The following is a 23,024-nucleotide window of genomic DNA, read 5'->3' as shown; positions in this document are numbered from 1 at the left end:
TTTGAACTGTAATGAGCAATTGTTAAACAGGTTTTTTATTTTTTTGGTGAAGAAAAAATTTATTACTAATGGAAAGGAAGAAATGGGACACCCCCCCCCCCCTCAAAGAAAATGGACAGAAAACAACAAAACAGAATACAATTTATAAGGCCCCTTACAGAGGAGGGGAGGCATTGGCCTGTAAAATAAAAGGGGAAAGACCCCAACAATAAGCAATCAACGTATTTCTAGGGGTGTTGGCACACCGGGAAGGGGCTACAGCTATCTCGGATATAGCATCGAAGAGGATGGAATCCCAAATCTGCTGGAAAAATCTAGACTTAGAAGTCCGTCTTTGGAGGTTGTGCTCTGTGGGATCGAATAGCAACACCCAAGAGGGGGCGAATTGGGTGTGAGCTTTTACACTTTATAGACACTAAACAGGTTTTAGAGTAAACTGAAGTTTAGACTGGTCAAACACTATTAAGGTCTCTTGAATGGTATGATTAGAAGAGATGGTTGCCTATCGATCTTTCTTTACTCTTTGTTAAGAACTACTTACACACAATGAAATCATACTAACTTGAACATAAATAAGACAAGCAAGTAGAAGGGGATGAAGAGACTAGAATGCACAAGCGATATAGTGGTTTGGATCCTCGATCCTACATCCACTACCCAAGTCCACCGGACTAAGGATTTCGTTCTTGAATATAAGGATTCCTTTCCAAATGATAAAAATTAAGCCTTACACACAATCTAATCACAGTCCTTCGGATTGAGTACCCAGACCACCTGGCCAAGGATTTCCTTTCTTATGCAGTTGTAGTCTTTTACAATCTGTGAGCTACTCTTAGCTCACACACTTTGCAGAAAAATGGCTTCTTTACAAGCCTGAAAATGCACCACATTAAGCACGTTGAACCTTCACAGGATCTTTGTTTTGCCTTTGTCAAAATGATGCTTCTTTTAACTCAGATCGATTAGATAAATGAGGTTATCAAATCCTTTGGCTACCCGTTAGAGTGGAGCTTGGTATTCAAAATGATATTTGAATTTAAGCTCAAATCAATAATGGGAAGGGTTAATACTTCAACCATCGCCAAGGTTTTCCTAAGTTCCTGTATAAACTAGCCGTTAGTTCTTAAACACCATTTAATATGCCTAGAGATATCTACAGTTGGTTAGAGTCCAAGTCATGCATTCAAGGATCAATAAATCATTGAAACAAATTATGTTCAGATCATAATATGCTTCTGTCACGAAAGACCGCATGCCACAGAGGAATCATAAACAATTGTTTTTGGCTTGATGGAAGATCCCATCGATGACCGTCTATGACTCCGTCAAGTCTTAGTTAGAATTATTCATTAAAGCTTGGATGACTGAAGCTTCTCAAGGAAGAACGTGGACAACTAGGTGTTTTATAGTTTTTTAAGTCAAACCTCCTAGTTCCTTGATTTTTCACTTTAGTCTCACTTTCTATATGGGCTTTCCAATCTTACATCAGAATTACAATAAATAAAACAATGAAGCTGAATTAATCTTGATCTTCACAAAAGGATTCTTTCTTCAACTTGATCTTCTTTGAAGCTCCTTGTCTTTCATGGACACGGACAACTGTAGCAGGTCATGAACAACCGGCTATAACATTCTTCATCAACTCAACATGCTTGCTTTAGCTGCATAAGATCCACCTCAATGCTTTGGATTCTTTCTTATATGACATTGAATCACATGTTAGAACACCCAAATAGGCAAATACACATCAATAATAGTTTTCATATCCAAAAAATATAGTAAAAAATAATAGAATTTTTGGATTCAACATGCTTCAACCAGATTTCGTTGATAGCGGCACCCAATTCAAGTTTGCTCACTATATCACAACAAGATTTGTCGGCATAGGACATATCCACCCAAATCCATTCTCTAGCAAAAGGAAAAATTATTCTTCTTCGAGGCTAACTTTTGGAAAGGATGCCTTTATAAACAAAAGGAAGGGAACGAGCAGTCGAAAAAGAGGTGATCCACATCTTTCACTAGCATTTCAGCAGAGGCAACAATAAAGGGGCCTGAAATATGGCGTTGAAGGAGGAGTGACTGCGTAGGTAGGCAGCAGGAGAAAACCCTCTGGATAGTGAAGCTGTGGTGGGAAATATTACTCTTGAACCACACCGAATTGCGCCAAACTTTGATGCAACCATGAGCCTGATAAGATCCTTGGTTGAGATGCCACTAAATAGACCTGACAATGGCGCATACCAAGAAAAAATATCACAACAGGGCCTTCTGGGAATGCTCGGTAGAACACTCCAAATGGTAAAAAGGGTGGAAGAAGGGGGTGGGAGGCCAACTATCATGCCAAATGATGTCTGAAACCATATCTAACCAACCGTAATCGGAACTATAAATAGATCTGTCTCCAACCAAGTGGAGAAGAACTCCATGTTGGTGCTAATGGTCTAGCCAAAATCTTGTGGAAGCACCTTCATCAATTAGAGATTTAATAATCCTATTGACAAGATGTTTGAGCTTCAGGATCTTTCTGTGGAACTAGGAGGCGTCAGAGAGAGGGAGCAGTCCAAATTGAGTCATTGCATATTAGGAAAGAATAGACCTAATCAACCCAAATACTCTTCCACTAGCCGCTAGCTTCCAAATCAACTTGAGGATAACTACATTGTTAACATCTTTGATTCTTCTCAAGCCAAGCCCTCCTTTATCCTTTGGAAGGAAAACTGATGACCAACTAATTGACAAAGGAATCTAGATGATTCCACACCCTCCCAAGGAAATGCACACATAAGAGACTCCAACTTTGAGATGGTGGTCTGGGGAAGACTGAAAATGCCGAACTAGTAAATGTAGGAGGATTGAAGCACAGTTCTAATCAACTCAAGGTGGCCGGCATAAGAAAGCAACTTGCCTTTTCAATGTTGGACCTTCTTATGTAAAAGAATAAGGGAGCAATGGTGAGTAGTTAACCTGGAGGGGATCAACGATAAACCCAAATACTTAACTGGGAGATAGCTTAAGGAGAATGCAGACTTAATTTTTCAGGAAAGACCTAACAACCTTTAGAAATCCCAGTCAAGAACATGGATTGAGAATGGTTAATGCGAAGGCATAACATGGTTTTAAAGTGACTCAAATAAGATATTATGGTCTCAATTGAAGGGTATCATCTTTGGAGAAGATCACGAGGTCGTCAGCAAAGGTAAGATGGGAAATCTTGAGATTCTTATATTTTGACCAAGGGGAGATGAGATGATGGTCCATGCAAGATCGAATGCTTCTGGAAAGCACCTCATGAGCTAAAGTGATGATGTATGGGGAGAGGGGGGAACCTTGACAGATACCAACAATGGAGACAAAGAATCCAGTGGGGCTACCATTAATAAGCACAAAGGGGAGAGGAGATGCAAAGATAAATCCAATTAACAAAGGTAAGAGGAAAGGACATCTTGTATAAAACACTCACATGAAGTTCGAAGATAAGGCGACTAAGGCGTCTGCCTAGGGGACCAACGCGCCCAAGTGTTATTTTTTTATTTTTCCTCTTTTTTAAAATTATTTAGTATGCTACATATACCTTGTATCATCAAAAATCAACATTAAGCCACATTAAGTCATAAAAAATCAGCATTAAGAGGAAGTCGGTGTACGAGGAGTAGGTCAAGACAAAGAGCTATTAGTAATCTCAAAGAGATGAGCTCGGGACTTGTAGAGCCTTGTTTTCCACCATGTTCCTCTCCTTTAAGGCGGCCATGCAACTTCCAACAGGTCTCTCTAGTATGGCAAGGATGCCCGCAATAGTCACACTTAACCGAATGTTTACTAGGAGGTCCAGCTTTAGTGGTAGATTCAGAAGACTACGAAGTCTGAGAACCCTGAGGAGTAGTAACAAGTGCTGAATGGGTAGGAGCAACAACAGCAGTAGCAACAGCAGGCATCCTAACAGAGCGACGTTGTTCCCCATATTGAACCAAATTGTAAGCTTCAAGCAGAGTTTGGAAACTTATCACGGCCAAGGACTTGAACACGAATCTGGTCATACTCTGGCTTTAGTCCAGTGAAAAAATCATGTACCCTTTCCATCTCATGCTCCTTCTGGAAGGTACTAGCATCAGTAGTATAGGCCATCGAAACAGGTTGATAGAAGTCCAGCTGTTGCCATACCGTATTAAGGGTGGAGTAGCAGGGAGTGATAGGCTGATAGCTCCTTCTGGGTAGTTTCATGAACTTGTCGTTGAAGCTCATAGATTTGAGCATAATTATTATACTGAGCATATGTCTGTTTTTACTGTATCCCATAATTCATTGGCTTAATTCAACAATAAAAAAATGGATTGATAGTAGGGTCTATAGAGTTCAATAAGTAAGACATAATGAGAGCATTGTTGGCCAAGCAAGTATTTGCAACAGCAATATCGATTGGTTTAGGGTTGTCACCAGTCAAATACCTCAACAGATTATTACCCCAGATGGGGAGAAGACACACACGAGACCAGTTGAGATAATTTGTCCCATTTAGTTTAGTAGGTCCAATTTGGAGGGTAGGATTATGGCCATGGGTTCCTAAATGACCCACCACACTATCCTCAACACGCCCTTTACAGACAACACTATTTTCTTCCATTGTAAAGAGGTAATAATCAGGGGGAAAAAAAACTAAGGCAAAATTTGAATTGTGGTCTAATTAGTTGACTTGTTAACTTGATTATGGCTTTTTAAATTGAAGAAATTAAAGCGTTATTTGGTGATATACCCAATAAATGATTTTTAAATAGTGTTATTGTCACACCCCACCTTTATTAAAGGCACTAGTATGCGACTAGGACACTAATCGTCGTCCTAACCAACCCTGCTAGATTTCTAATGCAGTACTTTGACATCACAATAACATACAAGAATTCCAAAATAGTAAAATATCCAAAAGGAAATTTATACATTTACATGTAAATCTTATGCTGGTGAATCTATTTGTTAACTTATATATACACAAAATATTCTTGGTCAAGTACACTCAAGTTAAATATAGATAACTAAAAGAAAATATTACATTTAAGGAAAACACAACATATCGAAAATAAAGTTCATGGATGTCATCATCCTCATGGTGCATTGTACGCATAATCATCACACACATTTAGAACCATATTCCTCTGTTTATGGTATCCACTAGTCATTGGTCATTGAAGTGAATGTGTTACCACTTGTCGACATCAAATTTCTTGCATTGTCATCTAAAAAGAAAACTCATACATGGGGTGAGCTTCACTAATCTCAATAAGGGAGGGGGAACATGCAAGCCGGCATAAATAAATAAGATGCGATGTATGGATTCATTTTAATGTATCCTAAGCAACGAAAAGGTATCTGTGTTATTGCAACACATTAGATAGTATCGCTGGTCCCGAAATCATCCTTAGGTCACCCAGTAATACAAACCCTAGTTGAGATGAAAAATTTTCGGTCCTAGAATGCGTCTTTGGTCACCCTAAAAACCCCTGATAACCCCCTCCTGGTGCCACAGTCTCGAAATCTTACCTTGGCCACCGGGCCTCAGTCCGCCTCCGGCAATAATTATATCGTACCACAAAAATGGTATTTTGGAAAATCTCATCAGACCTACCATTTTGGGTTATCCAACACCTAACCCCTTGTTGGCAAGGGTCGTAACACTAGGTCAATGATCCCTAACCTCATGCAATCTACATGTTATGCATAATTACAACATATTTGGGAACATGGTACCGGAATCCTCCCTCAACCAAATCGTGTCCCATGCTCAAAATCCTATATAAAACAATTTTTTTTTTAATCCGAATATTATCTGGGACCCAGGGAAGCCCCTAAACTTTTATTAAATAAGAAACAAAATAATGAAGAAACAAAGGGAGGGACATAGCCTGCCTTAACCCCAACCTGTGAGATACAAATCACTCTGACCCTCGCAAAACCTAAACGGAAAACCTGCAAAAGAGGAAATATTGCATTCTAAAGATTGGTAATCCCGCTTTATGTTCCCGAATGATGTAACTAATATTAGATGGGAGAACATTATCACTATGGAAAACCGAATTTATAGTAGATTCATATGCAAAGTTGGCTAACCAATTTGCTGTGTGATTGCTTTTTCGAAATGAAAGGGAGATAAGAGCTCTCAGGGAATCGCAGAGGTTGATTACTACAATTCCAATACAACAATTCTCAAATAAAAAACACAAGCATAATTAAATTTTTAAATTCATGCTCATACAAAGTAAATTTAATGATAAACAGTCCGTAAATTAAGTCAAACCACCCAACGTTGAATGTCTCACCACGTAATTTATCTTTGACCTAGCTATTAGGTATAGTTTAAGTACTAGTGAAAGTGTCAAAAATCCTCAAAAATGTTCCCTAGCAACTACCTTAAAGGATCCCAAACTGTCTTGAGAATTGGTTCAGCAAGTCCCAAACTGTCTTGAGGATGGTACTGGTGGATGATGTCCCTCCGATTGGTACCACCAGTGGATGAAACAGTAGGTTCAGAACTGGAACTTGTCCATTGGCTGATGGCTCCGGTGGGGTGCAGAAAATTGAAAATGTCTACTTGTGGTTCTCTCCGGTGGATGTGTGATCCATTGGTGGGGATCAACCAGTAAAGCTTCAAGGGGCAGTTCTCTGCCCGGATTTTAGTCCTAATAGAGGTTGTCCTTTATGAGTCCATTGGTGTTGTGAGAAGTCACACAAATTAGAGGGATTCAGTCAAATGTCTAATCGAAACCTTATAAGTGGATTGGACAACACGCTCCCATGTTTGGGAAGCATGAAAAGGAAACATGCAAGCATAGGAGGGTCTTCTTACAAGAAGCTTTAACCAACATGTTGGTTTCAGCTGAATCCATCCAAGCCCTAGCCTAGGTCTTTGCCAAAAGTGAAATTAGAGGAGATAGAGAGATATAGATATCGAGAGATCATCTACCTTGGTTGTGGTGTGTAGATAGTAGGAGGTCCTCAACAGCCCAACTTTTAAGCTCTTTCTTCCTTCTTTTCTTGTTTTGGTGAATGACAAATGAACTAAGGTTAGACATTATATATATGGGTTACCTACTAAGGCATGTTTGTCTAAATAACTCTTTTTCCATGAAATGGTTTAACTCATTAGTTGACCCATGTGGGCCCCTTCTCATGACATATAAGTCAATTATCCATTAGAAGTGGTGAATCAACCTTGGGAAGGCATTCGGAGTACGCTGGTGCGAGGTATTAGGCTCCACAGACAATTAATCTATTCTGGCAATACAACACCACGGGTTGATGTCACCGTCTGTTCCACTAGTGGTGATTGACCGGTTGGACCCTGTTGTACCAGTTTTGCCTATTTTCTTCAGTGCCTTTGCCTAGGTGGAGAGTGGCTTCTACAGAAGTCTGGGTATGATAATGCAGTAATGTGATATATGCATGTGAGGTACGTCTGTAGGGCTATGTACACTTACTACCAAGACTTATCTGGTATGAATCTCCTCCAAGTCTCTTGACATTGCCTACACTGACATGAAGGGTTGTTCTTTACTTCTAAGCAGTGGGCCGTAGCATGCCATAGGTTACCTGTGGTTTCCATCTTCGGCATGCTACCTAAGATCAAAAGTTGAAATTAGACTGAAATTTAGGTATGGGCATAATGGTTACAAATTGTTGATAAGTTTGGTGCTAGACAAATATTGAACTACTAGAAATAAGATCGGTCGTAGAGGTGAAAGACAAAATCTCACTTTCGGGCGAAGCTGGTTAGACTAGCTTCAGCTTGTTGTTTTGCGGAACTTGAGTTCATGAGATGTTTAAACAGGGAATTTAGGAACAGCCGAACATGTTCATGGGGTGTACTCATTTAGCTAATAAATCATGCCGTTCAATTTCCACAATATACAAGCTAAGCTGTTCCAAATGGGTATGGCTTAATTGTATGCATATGCTCATCTTAAAGATGATGTGTCAACTGTGTACTAAGTAATGCCTAAATGGTCTCCAACAACAACAACAACAACAACAACGACAACAACAACAACTACAACATAAAACCTTAACCCAACTTAATGGGGTCGGCTACATGGATTTAAGCAAAAAAAAGGAAAAAGAAAAGTAGGAGTTAAAAGAATTGGCGAAACTCCCGATCCGCCCTAAGATGTTCATTCCTATCTTAATCCTCCTAGGTTTCCCGCACATCCATCTTAGCTTTCTCATTTCCGCTACACCTAGTTTATCAATATGCTGATTTTTAATGGCCCAAGATTCCAACCCATACATCATAGCCGGTTGCACAATTGTCCGATAGAATTTTCCTATAAATTTTACAAAGACACGTCTATCGCACAAAACTCCAGACGCACCCCTCCACTCCATCCATCCCACTTTAATCCTATATGACACCATCCTTTATGTCATCTTCTTTATTAATGATAGATCCCAAATATCTGAAATAGTCACTTTGCATTATATCTCTTCTTTCAATAGCCACCGCATCATTATCCATCGTAGAGTGACCAAAGTTACACATCACATACTCCGAATTCGATCTACTTATCTTAAGGCTTCTTGATTCCAAGGATGATCTCCGTCGCTCCGGTTTAGTATTGAGTCCTGATTTTGTGTTGTGCAATAAAACAATATCGTTCTCATGAAGCATACACAATGGAACTTCTCCTTGAATGTTTTTAGTCAACTCATCCATAACAAGCATGAACTCCTAAATGGTATCCATTCCCATTTATTATACAGATTTGTTTTAAGTGAACTTAGTTTTCCAAATATGTTACTTTCTCCTTTTAATTCCATCAAGTCTATTTTTTGATACAGTATCTCTTTCATCTAAATGAATGTGGCTGCTATCAGGGGAATTGTTTCCCTGTAATTCTGTCATAGTACCTGCTCACGTATATGATGCTTGATTGATGCATGTTCAATTTCTAGTTCTCTGGAGATTTTTCAGTCCTAAAAAGAACTGAATTGCATTGTATTTAATGACTCAAATTGTCTTAGGATCCAATGATCTCAAAAATGATTTTATCTGCAAACCAACTGGGATGTTCAGAGGAAATTATCACCATTGCAGCAATTCTGTCTGTTCAGGTGAAGTGTGCCATGTTTCTTTTTGCAATATTTCACCAATTTCTTACATTGTATCAAATTTTTAGCAAGCATAATCTGTTACTTTGTCAAGATAAAGTTGATAGTTTTGTTGCCCATTTTGCAGTCTATCTGGGTTTCTATTAGGGGAGCACATAAGGAGTTGGATGAAGCCAAACTGCGATTTGCTGCTGCTGAGGTTGTTTATCTTAAATCCCTACTGATCTGGACCAACCAACATTTTTTTAAATAAAAGTACCATATCTCAGTTTAGCTATGAGAGGGCTGACCTCGGTCCAATGGTAAGGTTGGCCCATTGCTACCTAGTTTGTTGCGGGTTCGAGTCCGGAAACAGCCTCTCTTAGAACTGGGGGTAAGGCTGCGTAAATTATGACCTTCCCTTGACCCCACAGTGGCTGGAGCCTCATGCATTAGGTACGCATATGGGAGTAGTATACATTGGTGTTGTTAGACATGATAACTTGCTAACTTTGATGTGGCTCCAGAAATTGGGAGTAGAATAGGCAGTACTCTTTTGGGTTTTTCCTCCATGGTTTAGAATATTGTTAAATTCTGTTGGGACATTATCCATTCTGTTGACCGGTTAGAACTCAATAACTATTTGCACTGGAAGTTTGTATTGATAAGTTAGTTGTAGTCCAATTTATTTATCTATAAGAAATAAGATGAGAAAATATTAGTGCCCTTTCAATCTCAGAAGAATGGTCAGCATCATTCTTCTCCCTCTCTTTCCGGTTCATGTTTTCATTTTGATCCCCTGCCCCTGACTGATATATGATATGCAGGGTGATCTTGTGACATACCTGAATGTATATAAAGGGTTTCTTCAGGCTGGTAAATCTTCTCAGTGGTGTCATAAAAACTGTATCAATTATCAAGCAATGGTAAATTTTTATGATTTCTGTTGGTTTAATAAAATTATTAGAAATGTCTATTTCTGGCACTCTATCTGATGCTAACATTGAAGTAATGTCAATGCAGAAGAAGGTTATTGAAATTAGAGGGCAACTCCGCAGGGTAGCACAAAGGCTAGGCATAGTATTAAAAGCATGTGATAGGGACACAGAGGTAATATATTCCTTCCCTTTTTGTAGAGTAATATCGTTGGCCATATTGTTATTTTGTTGGGTTCACTTACAGTTAGGAATTTTAAAATTTTTGTTTACTTTCAGTAGTAAGCTTGGGTTCCGGACTTCCGATGTTTATGCATAATGACTTCCTGCACATCCAGAAGTCTATTTCAAGAAGACTATGAGCTCCAATTCTATATTTTGGTTTATCTCTATTGAGTTCAATTAAAATCTTGAATCACTCAATAATGATTAATGAATAGGACATCAATGAGATCTCAAGTGTGAATTCAAGCCCCCCTCTTCCCCCTGCCTGACCTGACCCCATGCCTCCTTCCCCCTCGCACCCCCGACAGCGTGACTCCTGATCCTTCAGCCACTCCGCCCTTGCTCCCCCCACCTCTCTCTTCCCTTGTCTTCACCCTTGAAACTCCGTAGTCTCTTCTTCTCCTTCCTTCTCCTCCCTCCCTCCCACTGCAGGCCTACCCTCTTCTTTCACCCTCCTTCCTCTCGCAAATCCATCCTGTTGGTCTCTGCCCTCCTAGCCTTCTCAAACCCGAGATTCTTAAGTTGAAGTTCTGTCTTGTGGGTTCCTTTCTGGGCAGCCGCCCCCCTTCTCTATTGTTAAGTCCTCCCTCCATCAATGGAGACCCTCGGGTTCTATTGCCACCTTAGTGCTGGACGCCGGTATCATTCTCTTCAACTTCTCTGATTCTGTGGAAAAATCTGCAGCCTTTGATGGTAGCCCCTGGTATGTGGGGAAGAAACCCATTTTCCTGCACCAATGGGATGAATATACCTCCTTCAGCTGATCGGAACCCTCCCCCATCCCCCTCTGGGTTGTTTTCCCCAATTTTTCATTGCACTTCTAGTGGGCCAAAGGGCTTAGTCTCATCGGGTCCATCATTGGAAAGCCTCTTTACTTTGATAAGAGAACGAAGACCATGGACAGGATCTCCTTTGCTGGGATTCGCATCGAAGTCAAGGTTGACCAAGTTCTTCCATCATCAGTCACTATTCTGGATGGATAGGGTTACTTCTTTGATCAAGAGGTTAAATACGAATGGATCCCGCCGCTCTGTGGCGCCTGCAAGTGCTTTGGCCATTCCACCGCTCTCTGCACCAAAAGAAATATGTGTAGTACTGCTGATGCTGATGTAAATCATGGAAATCCTCATTCTAAATCGCCTGATGTTGCTGGCAGTACTGACAAGGCCTTCATCCTTATCCGTGAGCCTCAAAGAAGAAAACGAGGCTGGAATCACAGATTTGAGGTGGTGGCCTTTGATGCAAACCCTACTGTCGGTGATCCTAGTCCAAAGACTGATGGTCAGATAGCAGATCCTTTACCCAGCGGTCAGAACAAGTTCTCGCTCCTCACGTGCTCTGATTCTGACGATGGTGATGATGCCCTGACAGCTTGATTATTGGCTCTCGCTCCCTGCTTTATTCCTACCTCATATCCCTCTGAAACTTTACACCTTTCCCTCTGATAGACGTTTTCCCTCCTTCTGTCGCTGGCCTGGCTGACAACCATCTCACCTCTGCTTCGATCCCTTTTGGCCTCTCCTCTACAACCTTGCTCCCTCCTCTCCTCCCTCTCCCTTCTACGATTCCTTCACCTATGCCATCCTCCTTATCCTCGTCCAATTCTATAAACCAGTTCAACTCCAATCCCTCCATTCCGGTTCGATCTGACCCCCACTTTTGGCCCTTCAACCAGTTCATTCCGGTCCAGCTCCACTATACATTTTCAAAGTTTCCTTTAGACGACCCGCTCCACCCATCAAACCTTTATAACCCATCCTGCTACCCAAACCCGCCACTGGGCAACACCTTCCTGCCTGACCCGCCAATCTCCTCCCACCCGGCTATCACACCAGACAGCCTTACCCTTGTTTCACATTCCTTCTTTCCCGACGCCCCATCCTGGCCTCTTTTGCCCCCCGCAACCTCTGTTGCTGCCATCCTTTCAGGTGGTCTTGAGACTGCTCCCATTTCCCCCGATGCTAGTTCTGGACATGAGACTACGCACATGACTTCCTCTACAGATGCTCCTCTCGCTGTTTTGGCCTTGGAAGGCCCTACAGTTGCCTCTCCCATGCATAACACTTCTTCCTTTGGCGCAGCTTGCTCTGTTGAAGGCACCAGGTCTGCCCTTGCCCTCCTCGCCAACAACTCTAGCACCAAGTCTTCCCTACTACTCTATTAAAGACTCGATATGTTCCTACAGTTTGCTCTGGCACTCTGATTGGCTTTGTTGCTCCTCTGCCATCAACACCTCCCTCGCGTACAACTTCTGGCTTTGTCCCAACTTCTGGCGCCTCCCTTATGCCTGGAGTTGTCCTCTGTAATTCGCTAGCCTTAGAAGGCCCAAACACTACCCTCTGCCCGGCACAAGTGCCTACTGCACCCCTCTCACTGGTCCCTGCCATTGGTTCTCAGGTTATCCCCTCAATTATTGGTGTCCTCCTTGCCATATAGTCCCCAACTCCCCGGTCCCTGCTGGCCCTTTGGCCCCCTATGCTAGCCGAACCCACCACTAGAATGCCTCTACTTCCCTCACCTCTATTACCTGCCCCTCTACCTCCTTTGGGTCTAGCCTCACTACTCCTCCCCCCTCACCCCTCCTTGAGCCTCCATCCTTTGGTCCTGGTCCTAAGCTCTCAAAGAAAAAGAACCATTCCCCTACTGTTAGGTCCTCCACCAGACCCAAAACCTTGCCACCCACCCCTGCTACTCAGTCTCCCATCATTGACTACCGCCGAAGACCTCCCCCCATGTCTGGTCCTACCCATCCTAAGCCCCCTGCTCCTCGGAGCTCCTGATGCCTCTCCCGTCTCCCCTTCTCCCTTTCTCCAAAGGATCCCTTGGACCATCTGGAATGCTCAAGGTCTCAACTCATCCAAGCAAGCTGATCCCGTATTCATTCCTCTTGCACCAATTTTTGCTACCTCTTTAAAACTCGAGTTCTTAAGGTAAATGCCCCTAGAATTGTTTCCTCAATAGCTCCTTCATAGTCGTTCCTAGCTAACTACCTTCACAACCCCAATGGTAGGATTTGGATCGTCTAGAACCCTTCCTCGATATCCCTACCCTCTCCTTCTGTACCCAAGCCATCCATCTTTCCATTTACCATCCTTTGAGTGCTGGTGTTTGCTTCTTTTTAGCCATCTATGCTCACAATCTCGCCTCCCATAGGTTCCCTCTTTAGTCTGAGCTACAGGCCTTTGCCCTTTTCACCGGCTTCTCCCCATGGGGGTAGCAGGTGATTTCAAATGTTATATGTTTTAGCCATGAAAAGTATAGGGACAATCCATAGACGCTTTGGCCGTTAATTCCTTCAATAAATTCATTGATGACCTTATTTTGAGTGACCTTTGATGGTCGAATGTTAATTTCTCCTGGCACAATAGGAGATCGGGAAACCTTTGTGTTGCTTGGAAGCTTGACATGGCCCTTGTAAATGAGGTCTGGCTCGACTCATTGCCCTCTTCCCATGCCTGTTTTGATCTCCCTAGGATCTCTGATCATAGCCCCATCTCTACCCATGTCCTCCCCTTCTTGTCTTTCGGCCCCAAGCCCTTTAAGTTCTTTGACATGTGGGCTCTTCACCAGGACTTCCTTCCCATTGTTCGGGATGCTTGGTCTATTCCTGTGCATCAATCTTTCTCTTTTCTTATTGCCTTCACCAAAAAGCTTAAGAATGTCAAAGTTGCCCTCAAGCTATGGAATTCCTCCTCCTTTGGCAACATCTCCTCCTATATCTCCTCTTGCTGAGACAAGCTCCTCCCCATCCAATCCAGAATACAATCCGAGATCCTCAACATGAGACTTGCCGAGGAAGAAAAGATCTTTGCTTCTTGGCCAACAAGAGAGATTTCTTCTTCGGAAGGCTTGTAGCCAATGGCTGGACCTAGGTGACTATAACACGGCATTTTTCGACCGGTCCCTCAAAGCTAGAAACAATTTCAATTCCATACCCAAGCTTATCTCCCCTTCTGGGGGGCTGAAATTCTTCATCTTGAGGACATTAAATCCGAAAGTTTCTCATTTCCATGAGCTCTTTTGTCTACCTCCCTCTCTACCTCCCCCCTCTCCCTCTAGACCTCAATAAGTTCAGCCTGGTTGACCTTCTTCCCGGCCTCCAGTCTATCCCCTTTGAGGAGAAAATTATCTCGGCAATTCTCTCCCACAATGCCAATAAAGCCCCCGGTAAGGTTCAAGAACTCGTTTTGTTTCTGTGGTTTCAAAACCACCGAAATATTATCGAAATGGTGTACTTTTTCCATGGGTTTCGCTGGCCATTTTGGGGATAACTGGCTTCTTGGGATAATTAGCTTCTCTCTGGGCTCCTTGCCAGTCAAATACCTTGGCCTTCCTCTTATCACTTCCAGGCTCCCCGCTCATCATTGCTCCCCTATGCTGGATGTCTTGAGAAAAGAGGCTTCAAGTATGGAATGGAAAGTTCTCTCTTATGCGGGCAGCCTTACCCTCATTAGATCGACTCTCTAGTCTATGTACCTCTACTAGTCTGGCATTTTTTCCCTCCCTTCCTTTATAATCAAATCCATTGAAGGTCTCTTCTGTTCCTTCCGTTGGAAAGGCTCAAATTCCTCCAAATTCCTCCGCCTTCTCTGGTGGGATAAAACCTGCCTTCCCAAATCCGAAGGAGGCTTGGGAATAAGACAAATCAAAGAGGTCAACTCTGTTGGTATTATCAAGCTCATTTAGAGGGTTGCCTCCAAGCAGAGAGCATTTGGGTTGACTGAGTCCTCTCCTCCCCCCTCAAGAGTAACTCTCTTTGGACTGCCCCAATCCCTTCCGCCTCCTTCTGGATCTGGAGGAAAATTCTAGCCTCCGGTCCATTGCTCTCAATGCTATTACCTTCCCCATAGGCAATGGCCTTTCCACCTCCCTCTGGAGGGACCCTTTGCATCCTTTTGGGTATCCTCTCCTCCCTGGTTACCCCCAGGATCATTTACTCCTCCGGCCTCCACAATTTTGCCTCTGTGTCCTTTATCCCCTCTCCCACCAGTTGGTCCCCTCCTCTTGTCGACTTATGGTCCTCTCTCCCCCTCTTCCCCTCTCCCCAGGCCATCGTGGAAGGGACGACAAATGTACTTGGTTACCCTCCTCCAATGGGATTTTTTCCTTTGCTTCTACTTGGTCCTTTGTCAAATCCACTGGCCATGTGTTCCTTGGCACAAAATCGTTTGGTTTAAGGGCCATATCCCCTGCCATAGTTTTACAGTTTGGTGCACTATATCCAACTGCCTTTCTACGCAGTCCTTCCTCATATATCGTCACATTCCAGTTTCCCCCTTCTATTGCCTCTGCCCTCACAGCTCTTGAGGACACTACCCACCTTTTCTTTTCCTACCCCCTCTCATCCTCGGTTTGGAAAAGAGTCATCTCTAGATGTTGGCCCTCTAGAATACCCATTCTCCCCTTTGATAAGGGATTAATCTGGATTGATATGACCTTTACGGGCTCCTCCATTTGTGACACTATTGGAAAACTTGATTTTTGTGCTACCATTAACCACATTTGGATGCAGCATAACATCCGTAGGTGGTCCTCCAACTCTCGTTCAGCAGACAAGATTTGGAAAGCCATCTACTTTCATGTCACTGCCAAAATCTGATCCACCATCCCCGCCCGAACCATAATTCCCCTAGAAATATACACATCATAGCTTCCTGGAGCTTGTTGGTTGACACCATCCCCCGTCCCCCTTGATGTATCCCCCTTTCTTCCTCTTTGGGTTGTCCCTCCCCTTCCCCCCCCCTCTCTTTTGATGTATCCCCTTTGATTTATTTTTGCTGGCTCTAGTTTTGTCTTTGTCGGCCACCCCTAGGGTTGCTTTCTTGTTAGGTCTTTGTCTCCCCTCCCACCCTCCCTTTTTTTCCCTCTTGTATATTCTTCTTCAGTTCTTCTCCTTTATAATGAATTTATTTATTCATCGAAAAAAAAAATATTGAATCACTTTCTATTTAATCAGTGGGTAATTAAGATCAATTGAAGGATCTGTTGGTGCATTTTTAGATTGCAGGTTTGAGAGAAGAGAGAGGAAGGATATGGCCTTGATGAATTCATTGCCTCTTGCAGTCATCAATTAATGTTGGGACCTCTCAAAACACTACATCCTGATACAAAAGACTTAAATTATATATATATATATATGTTTTCAAAAAATTTTCTTGACCTGTATCAATCCTTCTTGGTTGATTTCCTCGAGACTTTTGAGAAGTGGTGCGCTAATGCAGAAGAGAGGAGTTGCAGAGAAGCCATTGAAATCACTATGGGATAAAAAGAAGCATATTGCAACAACAGCTACAGAAAATTATAGCGGCAAGCGGCGGTCACTGTAGTTGCCACTGATGGTTGGAGAAGGAGAAGAAGAAGAGGAAGAGAAGGAAGAATAAGACAGTGGAAACAGTAGCAGTGGCCACTTTCATTGCAGGTGGAAACAGTAGCAGTAACCTATTTTGTACCTCCATCTTGATTGTGACAACCAAGAATACGGCAAGTGTAGCAGACCCGCGTGGGAGATTGGTGAGGTCTCCCCACCAAGAGATGGCAAGCACTAGGGGGTTTGGGAGATCGGTGAGGCTGTGCAAACTTTAGTCCCACGTCGCCTAGGGGGAGGTTGCTAGGCTAGTTGATAACCTCAAGTCTCCTTAACATGGCACAACGTGTTTTAAAGCCTTGAGGCCCATAGGATGAAGAGAACAGTATTGTACCAAGGATAGTGGGGCTAGGGCATTACAGGTGGTATCAGAGTAGACCCAGCGGGGACGATGTATCCAAAGTGGGGAAAAATGTGACACCCAAGAATGCAAGTGTACTGGACCCGCCTGGGAGATAGGTGATGTGTCCCCACCAAGAGACGACAAATACTAAGGGGTTTGGGAGATCGGTGAGAGTGTGCAAACTTTAGTCCCACATCGCCTCGGGGGAAGTTGCTGGACTAGTTAAAAACCTCTAGCCGTCTTAACATGGCACAACACGTCATAAAGCCTTGAGGCCCATGGGGCCAGGGCATTACATTGATCCTCTTCGTACTTAGATTTATTTGTCTGTGCTAGCATGGATCCATCAATTTTTTTGCTATTTCCTTTTTCTTCTTTTGGTTCAGTTCTCATTTCTTAATCCCTCCCCCCTTTGATTTGATGGATTGATTGATCAAGAGGGAGAAAGAGAGATAAAGAGGTGATGGAGTTCTAAGTCAGCCCACTGGAGAGGCATTGGCATCCTTGAATTACGAGATTTCAGCGTGGCAAAGAGGTGAGACGTGTTGGTGACTCATTGCAAATATTCATCACTTCCGCCCTTATTCTTGATTCCAAAGGATATATATTTTTTTCGGATGAATTTACCCTCTGAAAACATTGGAATGATCCATTCATGTTGGGTTGAACTCATAGTCTTCAAGGTGATGCCTTGGCGCCCAAGCAGTTTTGTAGGGGTTCCTAGCAACTGGCACTTGTTTTGGCTGGTTTGGGTAGTCTGGCACTTGGTTTGACACTTATTTATGAAAAATCATTTTAATCACTTGAGATATTATTCATAAATAACCAAATGCCCCCTATTTGCATCCCATAAAAATAGTTTAAAAATCAAATTCCAAGAGGATAAAAAGTCAACCCCCTAGCTCAAGAACAAAAGCGAGATTTTTTGTTGCAAGGGAGTTTTTCAAATGCTCGGGGTTTTCCCAAGTCGGAAGATTCCTTAAATCTTATCATAGTAAAACATTACTAAAAATAAAAAGTGCGGTAAAATAATCTTTTGTTTTGATGTTCATAACTTAATATTTATTCAGGCGATTTTTAACAACATTCGCGCACCTTAAATAATTTGGGAAATTTTCTTGTACCACCCTAAATATATTCATAATTTCTTGTAGGGTAATTTACAGCGCCACACCTTAGAGAATGTCACTATTAGAGAGACACCCCCTGTTTAATATCGAATTACGCTCACACCACCTCCCATCAGTCTCTGTTATGTGAGGATTCGAAATGACCATTTAACCCTTCTGAGTAAAACACATGTCTCCATCCTATTTTACAATAACCCATCAATACCCCTCACCTTCATCGTGGGTTTGAGAGGAGCAAAACCCTTCTCCCCTTCTCCCCTTCTACATCCCAACGAGAACTGCACAATCACCTCCGAGAACAGCTCAATCGCCTCCAAGCATGCTCCATCCTAGGCCGCCCTTCTCATAGCTGAGTGTGCTCCAACCGAAGGTTTGCATTTCTCACTTTGATCTTCCACCTGGTTCGGCTGACGCACGGTTGTTAAAAATAGATCTTGACTGCAACTTTCTCAGTTTGAACTGTGAAAGTTCACAGATGACTATTGCCTACAGACTAACATCCCTCCCCACCCAGATAGCGTCACATTCAAACCTGCTTTCTCTGGAAGGTCTCTCCATCTTCCCTTCCCTTGGATCCTAATGTAATCTGTGAGGATTTTGTCTTCTTGAGCAGTCCAAACTCCTCTGTTCATGGCTTCCTTTGAACAGAAAGGTCTTCTACCCATCTCTCTCTCTCTAGAGTGTCTCAGTAGAGTTTTTGAAGTATACTCATACATGGGTCCTGATGGTGATGAGGGTAGTGATTCTTATAGTCAGCAATTGGACATTTTTTCATATTTTTTTAAATATTAGTAGGGATTCCATGGCTATAGCTCCATGGTAGTTCCAGTAGCCACACATAGAAACTAAACGTGCTTGAAAATTTCCTCCATTAGAGACTTAGAAAAAGACAAATGAAGAGTGAGATTCCTTCCACAGTGACGGGAGTCACTGTCTGCAACATTTGCTGCATATATGAGCTTAATTAAATACTACTAATTAAGAATTAGAAAGTCTCTCGTGACGATTTGTTTAGTTAAATACTACTATTTCTCCTGCAGGGAAGAAGCATAGAGGGGTAACAGGGGTTAGGGTTGAGAAGAAGAGGGGCTAGGGTTGAGAAAAAGGATTTAGCGAAGAATCAAACACCTGTAGCGCAGACCTCCTTCTCCCATTGCCGCTCACTGCTGGTTTGTATCTGCGAAGAAGAACACACCTGTCACGCAGAGTAATCACTATTGCTCTTCCCGGTGAGAACAGAGATTTGGGGATGAAAGAAGCTTAGTATTGATTTGGGGTTAGGGGGTTAAGCGAGGGTGTATTAGGTACTTCACTTTTTAGAAGGGTATTTTGGTATTTAGAAAAAAATGAACCAGCTGATGTTAGCATTTAAGGTATATTCTGTAACAGAGATTAACGATAGGGGGTGTGAACATAATTTGGTATTAAGCAGGGGGTCTTAAGGGGTGGCTCTGTAAATTTCCCTTTCCTGTAACCCCACGATTTGTAAAAAATATCCACCACACCCCTAATGAGTCATGGTGTTAACTTGAAACATGAAAAGACTTTTTTGACCCTGCTACTAACCTCTAACTTTCAAAGTGTTTGAATGTAACCCTAGCAACAGTGCTTCCCTGCAACTCCACCTTCACGCATGAGAGCTTGCTTACTGGTCACTAATCTGAATCTCTTCCTAAGCATCGCTTCCCTTATAAGAAGAGAACAGGTTTCATTTCTGCCACAAAACTGACACTATGGCAGTGGTTGGTTCGAGTAAAAAGCTAATGGCTGCGTCTGCGGAGGCTGCACCTTTTGTCCCAATCCGATTCTAAAACCACAACCGGCAACCACCGCTGGATTCAATTTCAGAAGCTTAGGACATGAATTGTATATGATTTCTGGGATTCTTTCTTGCTAGATTCAATAGGCATTGGTGTTGCAATACAGTACCTGAAATTTCAGCTTAAATCGAGACTTATCAAGTGAAATATCTCCATTGAAGGTGTTCTGGTTCCACTGCCCCAGGGGTAAGGACGAAAATTATGACCTGGTGTCCCCCCCCCCCCCCCCTCCTCCTTTCTTTTTTCTCTGTTAAGATGTGTGAATCGATTTTTTTTTTTTTTTTTTCCTGTTACATGATTTACATCCTGCTGCTTTTATTTTCTTTTCTCCCTTTGTTACCTCCTGTGTATTCTCTATGCAGTTTTAACATTAAGTGCTGATGATCCATGCATTGGTGGTATATTTAGAGCTGCGTATGACAAAATTGTGGTTTTCATAATTTAAGCAGCAGCAACAGATGATCAATCCCAACCGAAGCCATAACTCCAACTTCCTCCCACCTTCTCTAGCCTCAGACTCCATTGCCAGCACCATAAAGTCCTTCCTGATGGGCGCTGCCGCATCCTCTTCTTCCATAGAAACCCTATCATTAAACAGATCCAAGAGAAAAGGGAGATTAGAACTTCCGTAGCAACCCTTTCATTTCTTTACCTTGATCAGTTCTAAGAGATCGAAAAACACAATCAGAAAGTGGTGGAACATAAGAAAGAGAGAAGGGACAATTTGAAACCAGTTTCTGAAAGCTTTGATATACCCTAAAATGCAGAAAGTTTAATTCAGATGAACAAAAATCAGTAACTATATCTATGAATTTTATAATAACAGTAACTTCAAATGGTTTGTTAATTATTATTAGAACAAAAAACAAAAACCAAATTCTTTGAAGGTCGAGAGGATCAAGCAGAAGCAGAGAGAGGCAGAGGGAAAAGAGAACTTACAGCAAGATCTCAAAAGAAAAAAAAAAAAAATTGCTAGATGGAGGTTTAGGTTGAGAAAAAGCAAAGCACTTTACCAATTTGGGGGTTTAAAATTAAAGGGTATAATGGTAATTTTACCCAAACCCAAGGATAGTTTGGCAATTTAGATAATAGTAAACTGCTGACATCACCATTTAATGATTTTTTTCTTACGGAATGGATTTATTAGAAATTTTCTTATGAAAGTGAAGGACATACGAGATCTTCTTTCAAATTCTGGGGATTAACAAGAAATTATGAATATTTTTAAGGGTGGTACAAGAAAATTTCCCAAATAAGTTTTGATCAGAACATAACTTTGTCAATACAATTTAGATTTAAGAAATCTTGGATTTGTTGGAAAGCTGATTTTATTTTCTACCTAATATAAAAAGTCTCATGTAAAAATAAAATCATTTGACCAGTCAAACTTATTATAGACCAAGAACATTTCTCTAAATGTTGATTTTTTATAACTTGATGTGGCTTAATGTTGCTGAAAAAAAAAGGTGTGGCTTAATGTTAATTTTTGATGACTTGAAGTGGCTTAATGTTGATTTTTGATGGTAGAAGGTATATGTAGCATACCAAATAATGGTAGAAAAGAGGGAAAACAAAGATAACACTTGGGCACATTGGTCGCCTAAGTGCTTAGGCACCCCTTCACACTGCCTTAACAACTATGGTTAACTTATAGTCATTCAGTATGGTATATATACACTATAAAGGATTACCATTTTGAAATGATGGAATGATTTAATGATTACCTTTTCTTGGTTATGTTTGAAAGAAATAATTATCAAAATATGCCCAGTTATTCCCCAATCCATCATGTGATCGGTAAATAATCTATCTTGGCCACCCATGGAAGCTTCTATGCACTGCCACCTAATGTGCCCCATGGAAGTACGACTTGGGAAATCCAACCAGGAAGGTTATGGTATAGATTGGGTACATGTCAATTTTCAAATAAAAAATCAATTTTTTGTGTCCCCCTATGTATTGAAATCATTCCCTTTTGCTTTTAGCCACATAACTGATCTGCCATATGGTGAATATGGGTCTGATCACTTAACGTCCTGATAGTTGGGGACCTAATTACTGCTTATTTAAGATGTATTATGTTTCAAAACAATATTTTGCATTTATCCTAAGCATATCTTTGTTTAGGATAAATGGATGGGGGACTGATTTCTGAAGTAGCATTCAGCTATTCATTTTATTCTAGGACTTTGATTGGGTCATCCCATCAAGTTCCGATACACCTCTCTCTCTCTCAATGCTGAGAATCTTTTTCCAGTAATTTACATCATGCTGCGATTTGTTAAATTTACCAGAAATTTTTTTCTTGTCAAAAATTGAGAGAAATAATCGGTGACATAATGAAGGGATAAGAAAGTTATATTTTGGAAGAGACCCAGCAATACTTGTCTGCATTCTTAGTAACATTCTGTGTTGGTAGTTTGTGGTAATTCTATCAAGTATCAGGATCAACAGTGGACAATTTTATCCAAATTCCTTGTAAAATTCATTGCACTAATTTCCTGGGACTAGTTCAAGATTAAAGCTCAGTCTGCCATTAGCCTAAATATTATTCAATAATATTTTTTGTGATGTGAGGGGATGTAGGCTCACGTCTCCAAAGTTCTTTAATTTTGTTAATTCACAGCAACCCTCTCCCCCCCACCCCACCAAAAAAGAAAAGAACAAAAAGAAAAAAAAAAGGGGGGATGAAAAAACGAGGGGCATAACAATAATGATGCCAATATTTTTTTACATTTAATACTCTTTACTGTCTAGTTATGTCTATTTTTTGGTTTGATTCTGATATTGTATGAACTACTAACACTCAATTCTTATAGGTACTGAGGAAGGCAGTTACTGCTGGAATTTTTGCTAATGCATGTCGTTTGGAAGTAAGTAATTACCTTATCTCATTTTCAATTCAACGTTATAACTTATTCAAAAACTCTTTCTCTCTCTCTCTCTCTCGTCAAGGCGCCACCTTAATTTTTCCCTCCAACACCGTGACAACTATGTCCCCCTCCCCTTTTCCTATTGAGTGTAGGTCTATTGTGCCACCAGAAAGTTTCATTTATATTTCCTTTTCAATTCACTTATTGATTGGTGGGAACTGGTCGGAGCCCAAATTCAAACCCCCAGCGCCCCCCCCCCCCC

The 23,024-nt window shown here is 41.6% G+C and overlaps 1 protein-coding gene across 3 annotated transcripts in view; it reads left to right on the top strand.

Annotated features, from left to right (window-relative positions):
- LOC122079794 (probable pre-mRNA-splicing factor ATP-dependent RNA helicase DEAH9) overlaps nucleotides 1–23,024 on the top strand; it is a 126,237-nt gene that overhangs the window by 89,176 nt on the left and 14,037 nt on the right. For all 3 annotated transcript variants that reach the window (XM_042646519.1, XM_042646518.1, XM_042646517.1), the window contains exons 17-21: nucleotides 9,007–9,096; nucleotides 9,221–9,292; nucleotides 9,900–9,998; nucleotides 10,096–10,182; nucleotides 22,709–22,762. In XM_042646519.1, coding sequence (XP_042502453.1) covers nucleotides 9,007–9,096; nucleotides 9,221–9,292; nucleotides 9,900–9,998; nucleotides 10,096–10,182; nucleotides 22,709–22,762 — 402 coding nt within the window. The remainder of the gene's footprint in view (nucleotides 1–9,006; nucleotides 9,097–9,220; nucleotides 9,293–9,899; nucleotides 9,999–10,095; nucleotides 10,183–22,708; nucleotides 22,763–23,024) is intronic.

This window comes from Macadamia integrifolia, chromosome 5 (assembly GCF_013358625.1).
Source record: "Macadamia integrifolia cultivar HAES 741 chromosome 5, SCU_Mint_v3, whole genome shotgun sequence".
Classification (NCBI taxonomy): domain Eukaryota; kingdom Viridiplantae; phylum Streptophyta; class Magnoliopsida; order Proteales; family Proteaceae; genus Macadamia; species Macadamia integrifolia.
This window is presented reverse-complemented; position numbering and strand designations above follow the sequence as displayed.